Genomic DNA, 16698 nt, shown 5'->3' on the forward strand with positions numbered 1-16698 from the left:
AATAAGAGGTACGGAATGAACGTAGTGCAAGCCTACACTGCAACCCCCAGTCACGATGATGAAGAAATAGAACAGTTTTATGAAGATGTTGAATTATCGATGATAAATCTACAAACTCAGTATACCGTAGTCATGGGCGACTTCAATGCAAAAGTGGGGAAAAAGCAGAATGGTGAACTAGCAGTTTGCAACTACGATATCGATTCTAGGAGCTCTAGAGGATAGATATTGGTAGAATTCGCGGAAAGGAATAGGCTCCGAATAATGAAAACCTTCTTCAGGAAGCGCAGCAACAGGAAGAGGACCTGGAAAAGCCCTAATAGAGAAACAAGAAATGAAATAGATTTCATAATCTCTGCCGACCCCACCATAGTGCAGGATGTAGAAGTGTCAGTTAGGGTAAAGTGCGGTGACCATAGGGTAATGAGGTTCAGGATTTCTCCTAATTTGAAGAAAGGGTAAAATTAGTCAAGCAGAAGCAGGCCGACCAAGTATCAGTAAGGGCAAAAGCACACCAATTCAGGCTGGCGCTCAATAACAAACATGTCCCTTTGGAAGGGGAAGATGAAGATAACATAGAGGTAATGAATTAAACCGTAACTAGGCTGATTTCCGAAGCAGCAATTGACGTGGGAGGAAAGGCATCAATGCAACCCATAGGTAAGCTCTCCCACGAAATAAAAGACCTAATAAAAAACGACAAAGCACGAAAATGTCCAACTCAAGAGATCAGATAGAATTCTTTGAACTGTCAGAACTGACCAACAAGAAGAAAATAAGCGATATTCGAAATTATATAGTGGGAAAAATTCAGGAAGCAGTACAATAGGGACAGAGCATGACATCAGTGAGAAGAAAACTTGGCATAAGACAAGGCAAGATGTATGCACTGAAAGATTAGCAGGTTAATATCAGTAATTTGAATGATATAGTAAACACAGCAGAAGATTTCTACACTGACCTGTACAGTACCCAGAGGAGTCACGCTACCTTCATTCGAAGTACTCATGAACAGGATACAGAGGCTCCTTCTATAACTAGCGATAAAGTTAGAAGGGCCTTGCAAGACATGACCGGGGTAAAAGCGGCAGGAGAAGATGGAATTAAATTATGGGTTTTTACGTGCCAAATCCAGTTCTGATTATGAGGCACGCCGTAGTGGGGGACTCCGGAAATTTAGACCACCTGGGGTTCTTTAACGTGCACCTAAATCTAAGTACACGGGTGTTTTCGCATTTCGCCCCCATCGAAATGCGGCCGCCGTGGCCGGGATTCGATCCCGCGACCTCGTGCTCAGCAGCCCAACACCATAGCCACTGAGCAACCACGGCGGGTAGAAGATGGAATAACAGTCGACTTAATCAACGATGGAGGAGACATCTTGCTTGAAATGTTTGCCGCACTTTGTACCCAATGATTCATGTCTTCAAGTGTACCAGAGAACGGGAAAAATGCCAATATTATACTAATCCATAAGAACTGAGATCAGTGTTAAATCCATAATAAATGAAATCAGTGTTAAATATCGTCATGTGTTTTCAACGCAGTTCGGAGAAGCCCAGATTACCAGGAGCCGAAAATGCCGCGAGCATAATTGGCCTGGTCGTCGAGTGTGGCGCAGTGGCTCATCCCGATTACAGCATCGGCGTCTTGGCCGGCAACCGGCAGATCCACCCGCGTGACAAGGAAACGTGTCTGTTGACGATGCTGAACTGTGTCAATCCTGAGAGTAACAGCAATAGGGACGGTGTGGTAACGCCAAGCAGCTGCCTTCGCAGGCTACACGTGAGGTAAGGCTAACTCCTTTCCCGCAAAAGCACCAAAGGCCTGCCGCAGCCTCATTAAATAACATTACTGTTTGTCCAACTGCTCTCAAAACAGACATTATAAATGCATGGATGCAGGCTGCCGCAGGCCTTTGGTGCTTTTGCGGGAAAGGAGTTAGCCTTACCTCACGTGTAGCCTGCAAAGGCAGCTGCTTGGCGTTACCACACCGTCCCTATTGCCGTTACTCTCAGGATTGACACAGTTCAGCATCGTTATATGGACTCTGGTTAGAGTGCATATAACAGAAATTAACTGTATTGTAGTTCTTTATATCGACATGTAACTGCATAAACACACTTCATTATATTGAGATTCAAAATGCATGGTGTTCTATGGACAAGAATTTAAGGAAACTGTGTACTTCGTTATATGGAGAATTTGATTATATTGAACTTCACTGTATGAAGGTGTAACTGTATAATACCGGTATTTCTATGTCACATGGGACTTCATTGTTATTATAACAAAATTCAGCTGCACTTTGATCCCAATTTAATAGAGCATGGTCATGTTTACGAAAACTAAATAGCTCGAAAAGCACTTGACCTACATTCCACACTGCAGGGAGGACATTGTGAGTGCCATCAACCGTGTGGTGGTGATCTGTGGCGAGACTGGATCTGGGAAGACCACGCAGGCTGCCCAGTTCACCTTTGAAGACTACATTCATGGAGGGCAAGGCTCTTGGTGCAATATCGTGTTCACCCAGCTCAGGAGGATTGCTGCAATCTCCCTGGCAAAGCGGGTGGCTCACGAGCGGCATGAAGAGGTTGGTTAATGTATTTAGGTGAACCTTTCTTCCCTTCTTCCTTCGACTTTTCCACTGCTGCTGCTGCTGTCGCTGTCTTGCACGCGACGTTTTTTTAGGTGCTTCATGGCAAAAGCGCGGCAGAGTGGAAAGGCGACATGAGAAGCAAATTTCAACCCTTTCATTGTATTGCCACTATGACTCTTTACTGGTGTAATTATCCGTTACCCACCCCACAAGAATTGCAGAAGCTGCAGTGCTTACCTTTGTACTAATGTGCAACATATCAGAGGGGAGGTAGATAGAATGGTAGAGAACAGGTAGGGAGAGGGAGCACATGTTTAGGTAAAACCGACTAATTCATGAAATGAGTGAAAAGGAACCTTGCTACTCTTGGGTCACACCCCACATACATGGGGGGAAGGTGGGAGATGGAAAAGGCGACGTAAAAAAGCAAAGAAACGCTACTACTGCACACGACAGCGGTTGCGGTCAAACTGGATAAACTTAGGTTAAATGCATGGTACGTTTCCGCTGTTTCTGAAAATAAACACCGTGCAAATCTGTCTTGCGAAACACTGACGCAGCGTGTTCAGACGCAAAGCCACATTAAAGTACCGTAGCGTCTAGGCGACACTACGGAAGCGTCTACGCATCAAATTAACACTACTATGCTCGCCACGGCAGCTTTGCGGCTATGGCGTTTCTCGTGGTTGCGGTTTCGATCCCCACTATGGGAGCCGCATTTCGATGGGGATGAAATGCAAGAACCCTCGTGTACTTAGATTTAGGTGCACATTAAACAACCCCAGGGGGTCAAAATTAATGCGGTGTCCTGCAATACGGCGTGCCTGATAATCTGATTATGGTTTTAGCACGCACATCAACAATAATCCATTAAAGTTTAACACTTCGGCCACGATGACATGGCCCCGCTGCTTAAGGCATGCCTGAAGGCGAAATTTGCATAAAATCTACACCCCGACTTTACTGCTAAATTTGTTGAATTTCAGGTACATGTTATACTTGCAAAAATATGGTATCCTTCCTTCATGATAGCATTAAAAACTGCAGTTCTGATACTGTCAAGCAACAGTGTTGTACTAGACAATTTTGTTGACCACAAAGCATAATTTTCCTGTAGATCATCTGCTTGGCAACAAAATGACATTGTTTTTCGTACCTCTGGTTGGCAAAAAAATTGCATTTAAAAGCAATAGTATTCGTTTCGACTCGCACTTGGTTTTCATTATTTTCATTTGTTTCGAAATAATCAATACGGACAAATTTTCGCAGTACTTGTCATCATGTTCCCGGGCAAGGCACACCGGGTCACTCAGTTCTTTGTGTACGACCTTGTTTCAGAAAACATTGTGACCACAGAAGCGTTGCAAAAGGTAGTGGCACAAAGGGCTGTATAGAAGTTCTGGCTGTGCGAAGCGCCTGCGATCGCTGGGTGTGTTCTCAACTGCCGCGCCTTGCACAACTTCGTCCTGTTGCCGTCTTCCATGTCTGATATGCATAGCTTTAGTCCCTAGAATAACTAAAATAGCATCATTGCCCTTTCTTCAGCTATTTCCTCTCTCTGGTGATAATGACCATTTTTAAGGACATTGCCTTAAAATTAGGGTCCCAACAGTCACCCAGTCCTGTATGAGCTAGTTACATGTTCCCATATCATTATCTAGCACTCTGCCTATCTATGCCTCGTACCAATCTATCTCCTATCTCCTAATCTACCTATGTATGCCTCGCACCCGCTCAAGAGTGCCGATTATCTTGCTCAAGGTCAAGATTAATACACCTTGACCACATTGATGAGTCACTGACAGCATCCTAAACGAGAAAAAAAAAGACTCCAGCTCCTATCTGCTGTGTGAGCCCCCAACATATAGTGACAGCAAGCAGCTGAGCAAGGGTGCTCGAGCGGTGATAGACAGAATGAGGGGGAAAGATAAGCGGGGGATTGCGGCCTGGCGCAGCGTCTGGCTCAGGTAGCAAGCCGCCACTGTTTGAAAAGCGAGTGCAAGTGACGCTACCGACGCTTTTGCCTTTTCCCTGGCATTTTCCAAGTTGCGTTTCTTGAAATGCGGAGTTCTGCGCAGGAGATATTTAACGATAGGGGGTGAAAAAGGACGTGTTGATCGCTGCTGGAAAAAAAATCAATACCAAAGTTGAGACTAGCGGAGAGGGTTGTAGGCTGCGTTATAACATCCAATTCGTGGGTATTTTGACTTCACTGCAAAAGCTGCGAAGAGAATGTTAATGTATACATCTACAGTCGCCAATAGAGAAAACGTCTGGCTCGAAATTTAGAAAGGAAGAAAAACGCTTAACCTTGCACTCAGCCGCGCAACGCTTGAAACAGCGAAGCTGGACCATCGTAGCCCAACATTTTCCGGGAGTGCGCGCAAATTTTTCATCTTATTACACGTGATGATAATAATTTCTTTTCGCGCGTCTCGGACTTACGGCCGTCAATGCGCGTTGCATAGCGCAGCTTCCAACGCCGACACCGCGTTCCAGCAGACACGATCCGTGAATGCGTCTCTCTTTCTCTCGCTCTCATAGCACGAAAAAAACATCTTCACTTCGCAGAGCACGAGCGTATGAACGCGCCAGCTGTGGACGAAGACGACGACGCGCGAACGCAATCATATAGTTCGCATAAATGCATGTTCTGCAAGCGTGGCTGAATAGCATTGTGGTTACGGCGCTCACTTTGGGACCGGGGGTACGCGGGCTCCAATCCCGCCTCGGCAAGAAGTTTCATTTTATTTTCTTTCTTGGTAGTGTATTGCTACGCACCACAAATTACGGCTGGCTTAAGCCACTTCGCTAGTAAAATGCCGTATCAAATTCACCACTCTGCACGGCCAATCCGTTGGTACTTTGACTTTACAGCAAAAGCTGCCAAGATAATGTTAGTGTAAACATCTACAGGTACCAAAAGAGAAAACGTCCGGTTCGAAAATTAAAAGACAAAAATAAAAAAATGCCGTATCAACCTTACAACTCTGTAGTGAGTGATAAATCAGAAAAGACACATTTCTTTAACCTGCCTATATGGGCGAGAAGACAGGGAACCGAGGGGCCCGATTTTTATTAACCATATCATAAGAATCATATCATATGTTTCTTACCATAAGTTTGCTGGCTTCTTATGATATGATTGCCTATATGGGGCCTTATGATGGGGACAGACACACCGGTAGCTTATCGTAAGTACGATGGCGCAAACGAAAGGCAAAGACCGTGGGCTTCTTAGCGGTTTCACTTTTCTGTGGACACCTGATGTAAGCAGAAAAGGCACAAAATAACTGGAGTAATACAAGGGAGGGGAAAGTTGCTTTATAATTAGGTGGGTACAGATGAAAGAGTATAAGAGGGAAAAGAAAAATCATATAGGCGCCAAACTGCTATGCAAATATTAAGAATACAAAATAAAACAAACTTGTATTCGAACTTAACAAGCTGTAGAGAAGCACGTTGGTTCTATAGCGACTTTGCCTCGCGAGCCCGAAGGCTTGCGTGGGGTGCGTGCGCTCAGTCGCTTGAATGAACGGGGGTAAGGATGGTATTACAAAAACAGTTGCACCTCGTGAAATTTCAAGATTCTGGAGTTTTATGTGCCGAAACAATTGTGATTATGAGGCAGTCATTGTGTGGGACTCCGGATTAATTTTGACCGCTTGGGGTTCTTTATCCTGCTCCTAAATCGAAGTACACGATAGTTTTTTCTTTCATTTTTTCCCCTTGTGAAACTTTGGAATCGTAGCCATACTGTCCAAAGAGCTGTGATAGAAAGAGGAAAGGGGAAGCTGCAAAGAAAACCCGTACGGTATTTTTAAGAAAGCTTAGCAATTGAAAAAAAAAAACGTGCGGTCTCGTTGCTGCGCGACAACAACTTGAAATTCATTCAAGCAGATACGGAAGGTGGTTTTGTAGTAGCCAATTCCGGGACGCGCCGAGTGTTGGCGCAAAGGGTCTTCCACGGCAATAAACAAGTCACCCGTGAATTTCCACCCAACAAAGGCCAAGAAGCTCACCATCGAAAGTTGCGAAAAAGCAGGACTTGCGAAGTTGGCAGTCACGTTCAAGAGCTCAAAAGAGCTTTAGATTTCAGTCTTTTTTATGGCGAAAACCCACAATGAGGGCACCCCCTATAGAGTCATCGTTTCCGAGGCTGCGACTTGGCAAAGGTGTCTGGGGTATTACTTGCTAAAGTGCTCGTCGTTGTTAGCAGTGAAAGAACCGTTTTTGGTCCGCAGCCCATTAGAGCTTCCTCTGTAATTGGCCAAGTCCAGCCCTCCCGGAATGTTTGCCATCTCAGTGGACATAAAGGATATGTTTCATTCCCTCCCCCAAGATGACTTGGCCACCGTGGTACAAGAGGGCATCAATGAGCATGGTGTCTTCCGCTTCCAAAATACCTTCTGCAGCAGTGTTGCCATTTATCATTGCTGCACCTTTACATATTCTCCACAGTGGTTAGGCACAATGAGCAGCGGCTCGTGCAAAAGAATGAAGTCTGCATAGGCTCCCGTATCGCCCCAATTTTGAGCGACCTTCTCCTCGCACACTATCATAAGCTCCTACAGGGTCACATAGAACACGCTGGGCCACTAAAATTGTTCCGCTACGTCCAATCACTTCTTGGTTTTATTCAGTGCCAAACCAGAGGAAGCCCCTGATCAAGTAGATCAAATTTCCAGTGCCTTCTAGTCCATTTACCAAGGCATAACCTTCACTAAGGAACTGCCGGTAGAAGGCATAATCCGCTGTCTTGACCTGAATCTCCACCTGAGCCCCAGCTACATCTAGTGGGCATAGCCCCTCGCTCCAAGAAGCACCTACTACGTACCTACATGTCGGGTGACTCGAGAATTATCAAGCGTGCCATTGCACTTGGAGCCCTCAAAAATGCTCTCTATCGCTCCTTCCATCATAAAATTCAACGGAGCTTCAACAGTCAAATCCCGTGCCTTAGAGCAAGCGGCTACACGGAAGACCTACATTGTTGATTGTCTGTAGTTCTTGCCAAAGAGATCAGGACTCCCGGTGATAAGGCAAGGCATGAACTCGTGAAAACACAGCTAGCAGTTATCCCATACGCGCACACCGTTTTCCACAGAATAAAAAAAAGGAGCAGAGTGAGCCGGTGTTCGTGTTGTTTTCTCGGCCCCCAACAAACTCGGCTCATTATGCAGGAACGTGAACGCCAGCCACCCCTACAACAGTTCCTGCAGCAAGAATCACACCTCGTGTCCAGTGTAGTCCAGCAAGGAAATCGTCTGCGAGATTCCCTCCCCTTGTGGCAGAACGCACATCGGCCCGACCGAACGCTGTCTCAACGAAAGATTGCGGGAACATGCGTATAACGTCAAAAACAAGAATGGAAGAAATATCGTTATCCACTGCGCCAATTGCGGGTGCAGGCCGGTGCTTGATGATACTAAGGTACTGCGCCGTTATCGAGTCAGTCGAGCGCGGTAAATTTTAAAAAGCTTCACGATGATGCACTTAGGCCCGTTATGCGTCAGCTCCATTTCACTCGTTCTCACCGACGAGGAATACAGACAAATCATGCTATGATTGCTAGTTTTGCCTTCAGACCCAAGCGCCACAGGCATCTAAACCACTCCCCCCTCCACACTCTTTCTTTTTTTTCTCCGTTTCTCCCGTACATTTCAAGCTACATAATCAGCAGTCAGCGCTCGTCCTGTGTTCTTCCTTCTGTCCGTGTTTTAAGCGCTGTTTTTTATACCAGGAATGCATACCAATGAGCTTGCCTTCAGACCCTTTCAAGATTGTTCGGAGTAACTAGCGGAGTACATAGCAAATTAGTTATGCAGAATTCCTCAAGGTGCTACATAAGGGTGGATGTCATTTTTTTTCTTTCATGAGCTAAAGAAGCATACCTACTCACTGGGGTTTGCGTATGCTACTGTTTGTGTTGCGAGCCCCGTTTCTTAGAATAACATTCTGTAAAGGTTCAGTAGTAAACTATTCCTCTGGCAGAACTTCTTAGTAGAAAAACCTGATTTCCAAGAAGAGTAAAACATCAATCTCCGCAGCACTCGTTTTACAGAGATTGAAAGAATGATAGAAAGTCTGCAGTATATTTCATTAGTTTGCGTCACTAGCAGCTTCAGACAAGCTAGAACCCATAAAAAGTATTTTACTTCAACATAGTGGGTTAGGTCTCTTCTTGGGTGTGCCACACGTAACACATGCAGTTAGCGACTATGAATCTCTTCGTGGCACAGTGGCGCTCATTGGCATTTTTCCTCTTTTTCTACCAGGTCCGCCCGCCCAGAGTAGCCGGCAGTACGGCGTTGTACGCATGGAACGACTACAATGACGACATAATGTTCCCGTCATCTCGTGCAGCACCGCAGTCGTCATCTCGTGCAGCAGCGGCTGTCTCCTTGGCAGCACCCTGTGCCGGCTGTTCAGGCACAACAGTTCAAGGCTCTGCAGGCGGCCATACTGTCACCTCCGCCGTGTTTGTCTAAGCTGATATGCTGACTGTACGTCTGCTCTTTATCACGGGACCACCGACTTCACGTCACTCACATCGCTGGTATCGCAGGTTCACTAGACGTGTGGAAGCGGAATCGGGGCCTTTATACGCTGAAGACCTGATCTGCTGGGGCAAGGCTCGCCGTCGAAGTCCACGGCAAGCGCTACGACCTAATCTGCGCTCTGCTATGCCTGGGACGATTGTCCAGCGACACGGTGGTCCCGATTGTGCCGAACGCCAGCGTTTTTATTCTAGAATTTTTTGGATTAATAATGTGTATTTGTGTGAATATAGCATTTTTCAATGTGTTTTAAATACAGTTAATCGTTATTGAAGTGAATTACTGCGTCAGTCGATTCCATGATCAAGCTTTTAGTGTGCGACCTTAACGGACAAAATGAAATGATCGAGCCCTTAAGTCTTTCATTTTTTTTCTCACTCTCATTATGTTTTTCATTTAAATTACTGGTAACAATAGTTATGAGGTCATCATCCGTCTAAAGGCTACAGCGTGATCTTCAGAATACCATGTGATTACAAGTATGCCAGGCCAGACAAATGATGTCGGAGTTTTCGACTCTAAAATACTGAAATGAAATCTAATGCACGTTACCATACAGTCCTCTGGAATAGCACTAAGGCGCTCCTCAGAATAAGTTCTCCTCAAGCTGCCGTGATTCAACTTCCTTGTGAAGGATTCTTAGGGGGAAAGAGCAGCAAGGCACGACCATATGCTCACATACAGAGAAATGTGTTGTCATCTCTGGTGCTTAAAGGTGACTTGTGGACTGTTCGTGCTGACTGGCACCAATGATGATGCTAGCCAAGGCACACAATTCCATGAATATAGTATGCGTATACCGATGAAAATTAGTGTTGAGATGTGCATTTTACTGTTTCTGTCACTGATGCTCTTTTCTATGAGCCGCGACGATATTGCGCATCGTAGCCAGCGGGGAACCGCGAGGTGATTTTAACGCAGCGGGACCTAATTTTGATGCTTCCGCAGATTTAGAAGCCACAACGATGGTGCCATGGTAGCTATATGCTTCGCAAAGCCATAATGTATTCGTGAAAAGTCGCATCAACCAACTTCACACGTGCAGACTATTATTCTGCAAAATTGCAGTCCAGTCAATTGCGCGATGCTGAGGGAAGCAACATCTCGCGAAGCAGCAGTTCTTCGAAATATCATGTACAGGAAAGAAATGAGCCAACGTTGAGGGCAAGGAAATTCAGTTAAGCCGATGCCGCAAATGAATGTTAATTGAAGTGGTAATACGCAACTCAAACAATGTTGAGAAACACACGTTTTCTGTAGCAAGGTTGAGGTAAAAGCGCTGTCTACGGGCAATACATATTTCTGACCCAAGAGAAAAAAAAGAATATGCAAATTCATAGAAAATGTTAGAATCCATTTGAAGCGATGCTTTAGTCAAGCGGTGTGTATTAAATTTCAGAACTAACGGCGATGCACACAATGGCCCTCTCTCTTTCGTAAATAGCGTGAACTCACGGGCCGTGCGCAAAGCAAAATGTGAGACATGTGCAGAAAACTGGCGGGCCAAACATTTCCATCGTGCCATAGCTGCCATGGCATCTGCTAGGCTGTATTTGTTCGGGTACGAGAGTTCGCTGCCACCAACGGCCCGTTACCGGTATTCCGAGAAGCTATTCTTCTCCGGCGAGCAGTACCCAGGTCTTTTCCTCATAGACGGCTGGAAAAGCGATCCGAAGAGTAGTTGGCCAAACGTGTGATTGTACTACATATACAAGGTGTTTCAGCGAACACTTTCAAACATTTTAAAGTTTACCTGTGAAAGATAGCACAATTCTAGTTCATTAGCTGGTCTACTTGAAGAGGCGGACATTACTTGCACAAAAAATTGAAATTCATAATGGAATAATTACCAAAAAGTCAGTATTAAATTACCTTATGGTGCTTATTGCAATTTACAAATTCTAGCCGTGGAGTTCCCAAGGCGGATCCTCTTAGAACGAATTATCAGGTTGACACCCGTTTCGAGATATTAATTCTCGAACTCGAGAATTAATAGAAAATGTCGTTTTATGCATTGAAGCACAAAAGTAACTAGAACGCCAATGCTTTCCTCCGCAATGTTCGGGAATTAATATCTCGAAGTGTTCGCTGAAACACCCGGTATATTTACATCGTGAACACGTTTGGACCATAGACTACGGGAGCAATGAAATCCTATCGCTCGCTTAAGGTTTACGACATTGCCATGCAAGGACATATGCGAACATTTGGCATGGGCACACAGACGATTGACTTCTACGATCGTGAACAAGAAGCTCCATCACGATTGAATGAATCCGGATCGAGCAAAACTGTGACCGGAGGTGCCGGTGAAGGAGAATTCTATCCCCATCTAGCTGTGCCGCGATCGAAATTGCCCCTGCGACAGGGGCATCGATCGATGCGGAAGGATGTTTTAAATGCTTTTTCGCTACAGTAGCGAACCGCTGCTCACGTACTTCACACAAATCCTATACAATGCGTCTAGCACCATAGAGCTGCCAACGTGGTATGTTCTCTTTTCATCGCGTACAAGCGCACCGCATTTGTCGCGGCGGTTGCCTCCTGTGTCCGCGCGTTAATTAACATCATCCAACATGAAAGTAGCAGGTCGCTACCAACGCAGTAGCCGTTTAGTTCGACTTTTCGAGAAAAACGCTAGTCAACGCTGCAGCTTCTGTCGGCGTTCAGACGGCTGCCATTTCTCGCCGCTCAATAGCATGGGTTCTATGCAGGATCCGCCGAGTTTGGCGAAACTGGAGATCTTCACGAGCTCTGGCGACGCCCCTAGATGAAAGAACTAATGATAACAAGACAGTTTGTCCATCAGCACGCCTCCAGTTTCATTGGTTTATCTAGATTCACTCTGGGTGGCTATCATCTCTTGGGTGTTGCCATATGGGCGGTCGACAAACTGGGGCTCACGTGATTATATGGTCTGGTCGCTACATGGTCGTGCCTTCTTTCACTTGTTTGTCGTTCCACCGAGTGCATTACAGACACGAGCAAGGTGTATAATAAATGCATTTAGTACAATAATATTCGTCATTATAAGGATTTTAAAGTTTACAAGATGTACATTGAATGTGTATTAGAGTAATAGGTTGTTTAATACGTTTCGCGTTATACCACGAGGGGACGCTCGCCCTCCTTTCTTATGGATTGGCGCGGCTCGCTACGTGCTTGCGCTAGCATTTCCGAGCACAGATTGGTGTGCGCATGGATTTCGCACTAGACTTTCAACAGATAGCTCGTTGCTCGCGCTAAAGCAAGGCTGCAAGACGAAGTGAGCGTTGACTAGCGCAGAAGTGGTTTTCCGCGCGCTTACCCTCTAAGCACTCAGGAATGCCGGAAAGCACTCATACTAAGGTCAGAAAACTACGATTTATTTTCTTTTACTTTGTGAAGTACATTCATACTGACTAGCGCCGAGCTATGGCTTCTATAACCGCAAGAAATAGTTTATACTAAATTTCTTACAAACCAAAATAGATCATTCCATATTGGCTACCGAATGTTTGGTTGAACATGTCCGGCAACGTCAGCTTTCTTTTGCGATTGCCTGCGATTCCCGGCATTCCCGGCATTCACGCCATTCCCGGCATTCCCGGCATTCCAAATACTTTTTACAAATTTAGCGCCTGAAAATCGCCGCGTCGTTATCTTTGGCACCGGTGCGGGATGCGAATGCTTCCCGTTGATGACGGGATTATACGTGGTTGCGATTCGCGTCACGGCGCAATCCTTGGATTTCGCTTTGATTGCGGCGTACGCACCACCTCACGCCGCAGTCCAGCCGATACTGGACCGGATAAGCGACTGCATCGGCCGGTGTGACGGTGCGATGGTCGTCGTGGCGGGTGACCTGAATGCCATGCATTCTAACTGGGGTGGCGGAATTGCGGATGCACGCTATGCTGCAGTAATGCAGCTGGCGTGGCAATGCGACCTGTACGTCCTAAACGATCCGACCTCTGATTGGTTTTAGAATTCCTACAGCGACACGGTTGTCCCCGCAACTTGTTCTACCTCCTCCGTTCCTTTCTCACAGACCGCACGGTCACTTATCGCTGCCACACGGGCGAACTTTCTGCCCACCCTACTCTGGGCAGCCCGCAGGGGTCGCCCATCGGTCCCCTGCTGTGGAACATAGTCATTTCCGGCCTATTAGACGTTCCTCTGCCTCCCGGCGTCGGCATCCAAGCCTACGCCGACGATCCGGTGCTTGTGGTGCCGGGCGAGAATCGCGCTGCGATCGAGAGGACCGCGGCGCTCGCTCGGCAGCGCGTTGCCGAGTGGTCCTCTCGTTCGAAAGTGATCGTCAGCGTGGCGAAATCTTTTTTCCTAGCTTTCCCGCACGGGAGCGCCGCCGTGCGGGGGCCCCATATGAAGGTGTGCGTGGGTGACAGCAGGTAACAGCATAACACCACTATCAAAATTTTGGGGGTAATATTTGATTCGCGCCTGGGGTTTAAGGAGCACGCGGCTTACTTACGCGAAAAATTGATCATCCTTTCACCTAAAATTTTAGCTTTCTTCAAAATTCATTATTCGACAACCCGCTCCGCGGTGAGGACGCTTTATCGTTAGGACATACTACCTGCCGTCACCTATGAAGCTCCTGTTTGGTGGTCACCGTATGCGGACTCCATATTAAAGGCCAAAGTGCAATCGATCCAGCGGTTACCGTTAATTGCACTGACTGGGGCCTACCGCACGACGTGCTCCGCGGCGCTGCAGGTGCTGGCCCGGGCTCCACCGTTGGAGCTCGAGTTAGATCGCCTGTGCGCCGAGTTTTCGCTATTTCAATTGCGGGAGCCCACCTGTTACGGGCCCACCTACTTCCACCCGGTCGCAATAGAGTTCGACCGCGACATTTGGCTGGACCACCCTGCGGAGCGGCACAGCCACCCTTTCCGGCGTCTTAACGCACGTCATGCGGTGGCTGTGACGCGGGAGCGCGCGCACCACGTCTACACCGGTGGCTATCGGCGGGCGCCGCCTTTGTGGTGCTCGGCCCAAACCAGGCGATCAGGAAGGTCCGGCGCTTCCGGGTTCAGGGTGCCAGCGGCGCCTATTGCACAGAGGCAACGGCCCTCTGGGAGGCCCTAATTTACATCGCCTCTATGTCTACCGCCTTGCCCATACATATTTACACCGACTGCTTGTCGTTGTTGACGGCTCTCGCGACACCATCTTCGGCTGACGCGCGCGTGGTGCAGATCAACAAAGCGCTTTTGCAGCAGCTGAGTGCAAAATTCCACATTTATCTGTACCACGTGCGCGGTCATGCCGGTATCTTCGGGAACGAGCTTGCCGATGCAGCGGCGTGCGCGGCGGCAACTAATGGCATCCTTCGCAACTCAAAATCCTCCGTTCCCTCCATCACATCCAAATTTTACAAGCAGATGTGTCTTTATTGGTGCCGTGATTGGCATTCAAATCAAGACACATCTCTATATCACTGGGTCCCCGACGTTTTGTCGATCCCAGCTTATTTTCCCCCAGCCTCATCAGTGGTGCAAGTCATTACTGGTCACGGGCGCTTCCCGTATTACTTTAAACCGCTTTGGTCTCAAACAGGATACGTTCTGTCCTTGTGGTGATGAATGCACATCTTTTATACATTACCTTAATGATTGTTCACTGACGGCGTCGCTAGCCGCCCGCCTTCTTCGACCCTCGGGCGGACCTCGCATCACACCTGAACAGTATCCTGGTCTTTTGGCCTCTAAGAGAAATCGTGCGCTTTTGACACGCATGCAACGCGTCATCAGCCGCGCGATGCCCGACTCGTCTGGCGGCGTCGCGTTTCCGGACGCCACTTAACCCTTTGGGGCCTCGCTCGCGGGGCGTGATAGTGGCGCGACTTGGCGTCACTGGACCCACTTGCGACGATGTGTCGATGAGTTGGGCTTTACACACGTTTGGGCGCGGCAACAGCCTTCTCGGCATCACGACCACACGGTCGGCCGTTACTTGGTATATCTCATGGCTCCCTGTACTGACGCCCTCGCTTGCGCACAGCAGCGGTTCGCCGTTCGCATACTCCTGCTCGCGTGGTCTACCGTCCAGCGCCGTGGCTGGCGTCGCTATCCAGCCACTGGGACGGTCCCGTTCTAGAATTTCCGGCTATGACGCTGGCTACCCGTCTGCCGTTTTAGGCTGTTCTACGTATGCCCATGCTTGCACATGGTCCGGGCGTGACCGAGAGTCCGTGGCTGGCTCTTCGTCCCAGCGACTTGGGAGGCGGTAGTTTTCTTTTTCTTTTCTATTTTCTTTTTCCACCACACGCTTGAGCTGAGCTCTCCTATGAGTGTGTTCGGCGGGCGTGGGTGCCGATGGCTGACGTAGCCGCATTTCGCAGCACTTTATCTGACTATTCTTGGCCATCCTTATGTGTCAGTGCTTTTGCCGTTGCACCGTCAACAGCGGTTCTATTGCTGTGATAAGGCATTATCACCTGCAGCGTGATTCTTCACGCTCGGGTTTTTGACTACATGCTCAGCATGGGGCCTGCCTTGTTTGGGCCTGACGGATCTTCGTGGCGTCCGGTTACGCGGTCGCTGTCTACCCTTCGGGGTTGCTGGCCGCCAATGGACCGCGAATGCGCGACCCATGTTCGTTCATAGTAATCAGCGTTCTGCTGATGTTTTTCGAATGTGTACTGTATGTCCACGCTGCGGTATAGTGCGGCTGCGCGCTTCGGTGTGGGCGGGGCTGCTCGCGGTTCCTCCATAGAGAAAGAAATTCAACAAGAGGGGACACTCGGCAAAAACTGGCAACAGGAAACACGTCACCATACGTCACGCTATACTTTTGACACCGAGCGTTAGCTGCCGCGAGTATCGAAAAAAAAAGAAAGTGAACATATATTAACAGGCATTGATTTATTTTTTTATTTCTTTGCCGCGAAAACTAAAACGTTTTGCGTATAAATGAACTTAAGCTTTGCGACTTATTTTCCTTGCCTTACCTAGCCACAGGTAAATGACGCGCCAGATACATGCGTCATCCGCCAGACACTCCCCCGAAGCCAGCGAGGATGGCTGCGCGCGCGGCGAACGGTCTGTCTCCTTCTTTTTTCTTTGTTAAATATAACCTGGTTTATTGGGCTCTCGGCGTATTCTTGCGTTCCTTCTGCACTGGGACAAGACACCACTGCACTATTGGACTACGGCAAGGTGAGAAATCTTGTTTCACGGTCTACGACGCAATTAGGCTTACGGCACGGGACCGAGACTTAAGACGCAGTTAGCGAAAAACAGCTCGGCCATCCTGGCGCAGTTAATTTGAGTTAATGAATCGTGCTGAAACATCTTTCCGACGCTTCCTATGGGACTATTGTAACTTATTTAGGTTTTTGAGCCAAACTGGCCGCACAGCGCGCCGTGTCGCAGTTAGCGAGAACTCAGCCGTGGTGTGTAGTCTAGTGCATCTTTCTAGGAGTAGTTTGTGCCGCTTCCTCTGACGCCAGACATTACTGAAAAGTAATTTCGTTACTTTCTGGCGTACTTTTGAGGCACGCTGGCCGCACAGCGCGCTGTGACGCAGTAA

The 16698-nt window shown here is 47.7% G+C and overlaps 1 protein-coding gene across 1 annotated transcript in view; it reads left to right on the forward strand.

Annotated features, from left to right (window-relative positions):
- The window catches only part of LOC125942971 (uncharacterized), a 134394-nt gene extending 120141 nt beyond the window's left edge, over positions 1 to 14253 (forward strand). Inside the window, exons 10-14 of the mRNA XM_049661265.1 lie at positions 1548 to 1790; positions 2392 to 2596; positions 8969 to 9083; positions 13193 to 13461; positions 13801 to 14253. Of these exons, the coding sequence (XP_049517222.1) occupies positions 1548 to 1790; positions 2392 to 2596; positions 8969 to 9083; positions 13193 to 13461; positions 13801 to 14253 (1285 nt within the window). The remainder of the gene's footprint in view (positions 1 to 1547; positions 1791 to 2391; positions 2597 to 8968; positions 9084 to 13192; positions 13462 to 13800) is intronic.
- The last annotated feature ends 2445 nt before the right edge of the window (positions 14254 to 16698 follow it).

This window comes from Dermacentor silvarum, chromosome 1, assembly GCF_013339745.2.
Source record: "Dermacentor silvarum isolate Dsil-2018 chromosome 1, BIME_Dsil_1.4, whole genome shotgun sequence".
In the NCBI taxonomy this organism is placed as follows: Eukaryota; Metazoa; Arthropoda; class Arachnida; order Ixodida; family Ixodidae; genus Dermacentor; species Dermacentor silvarum.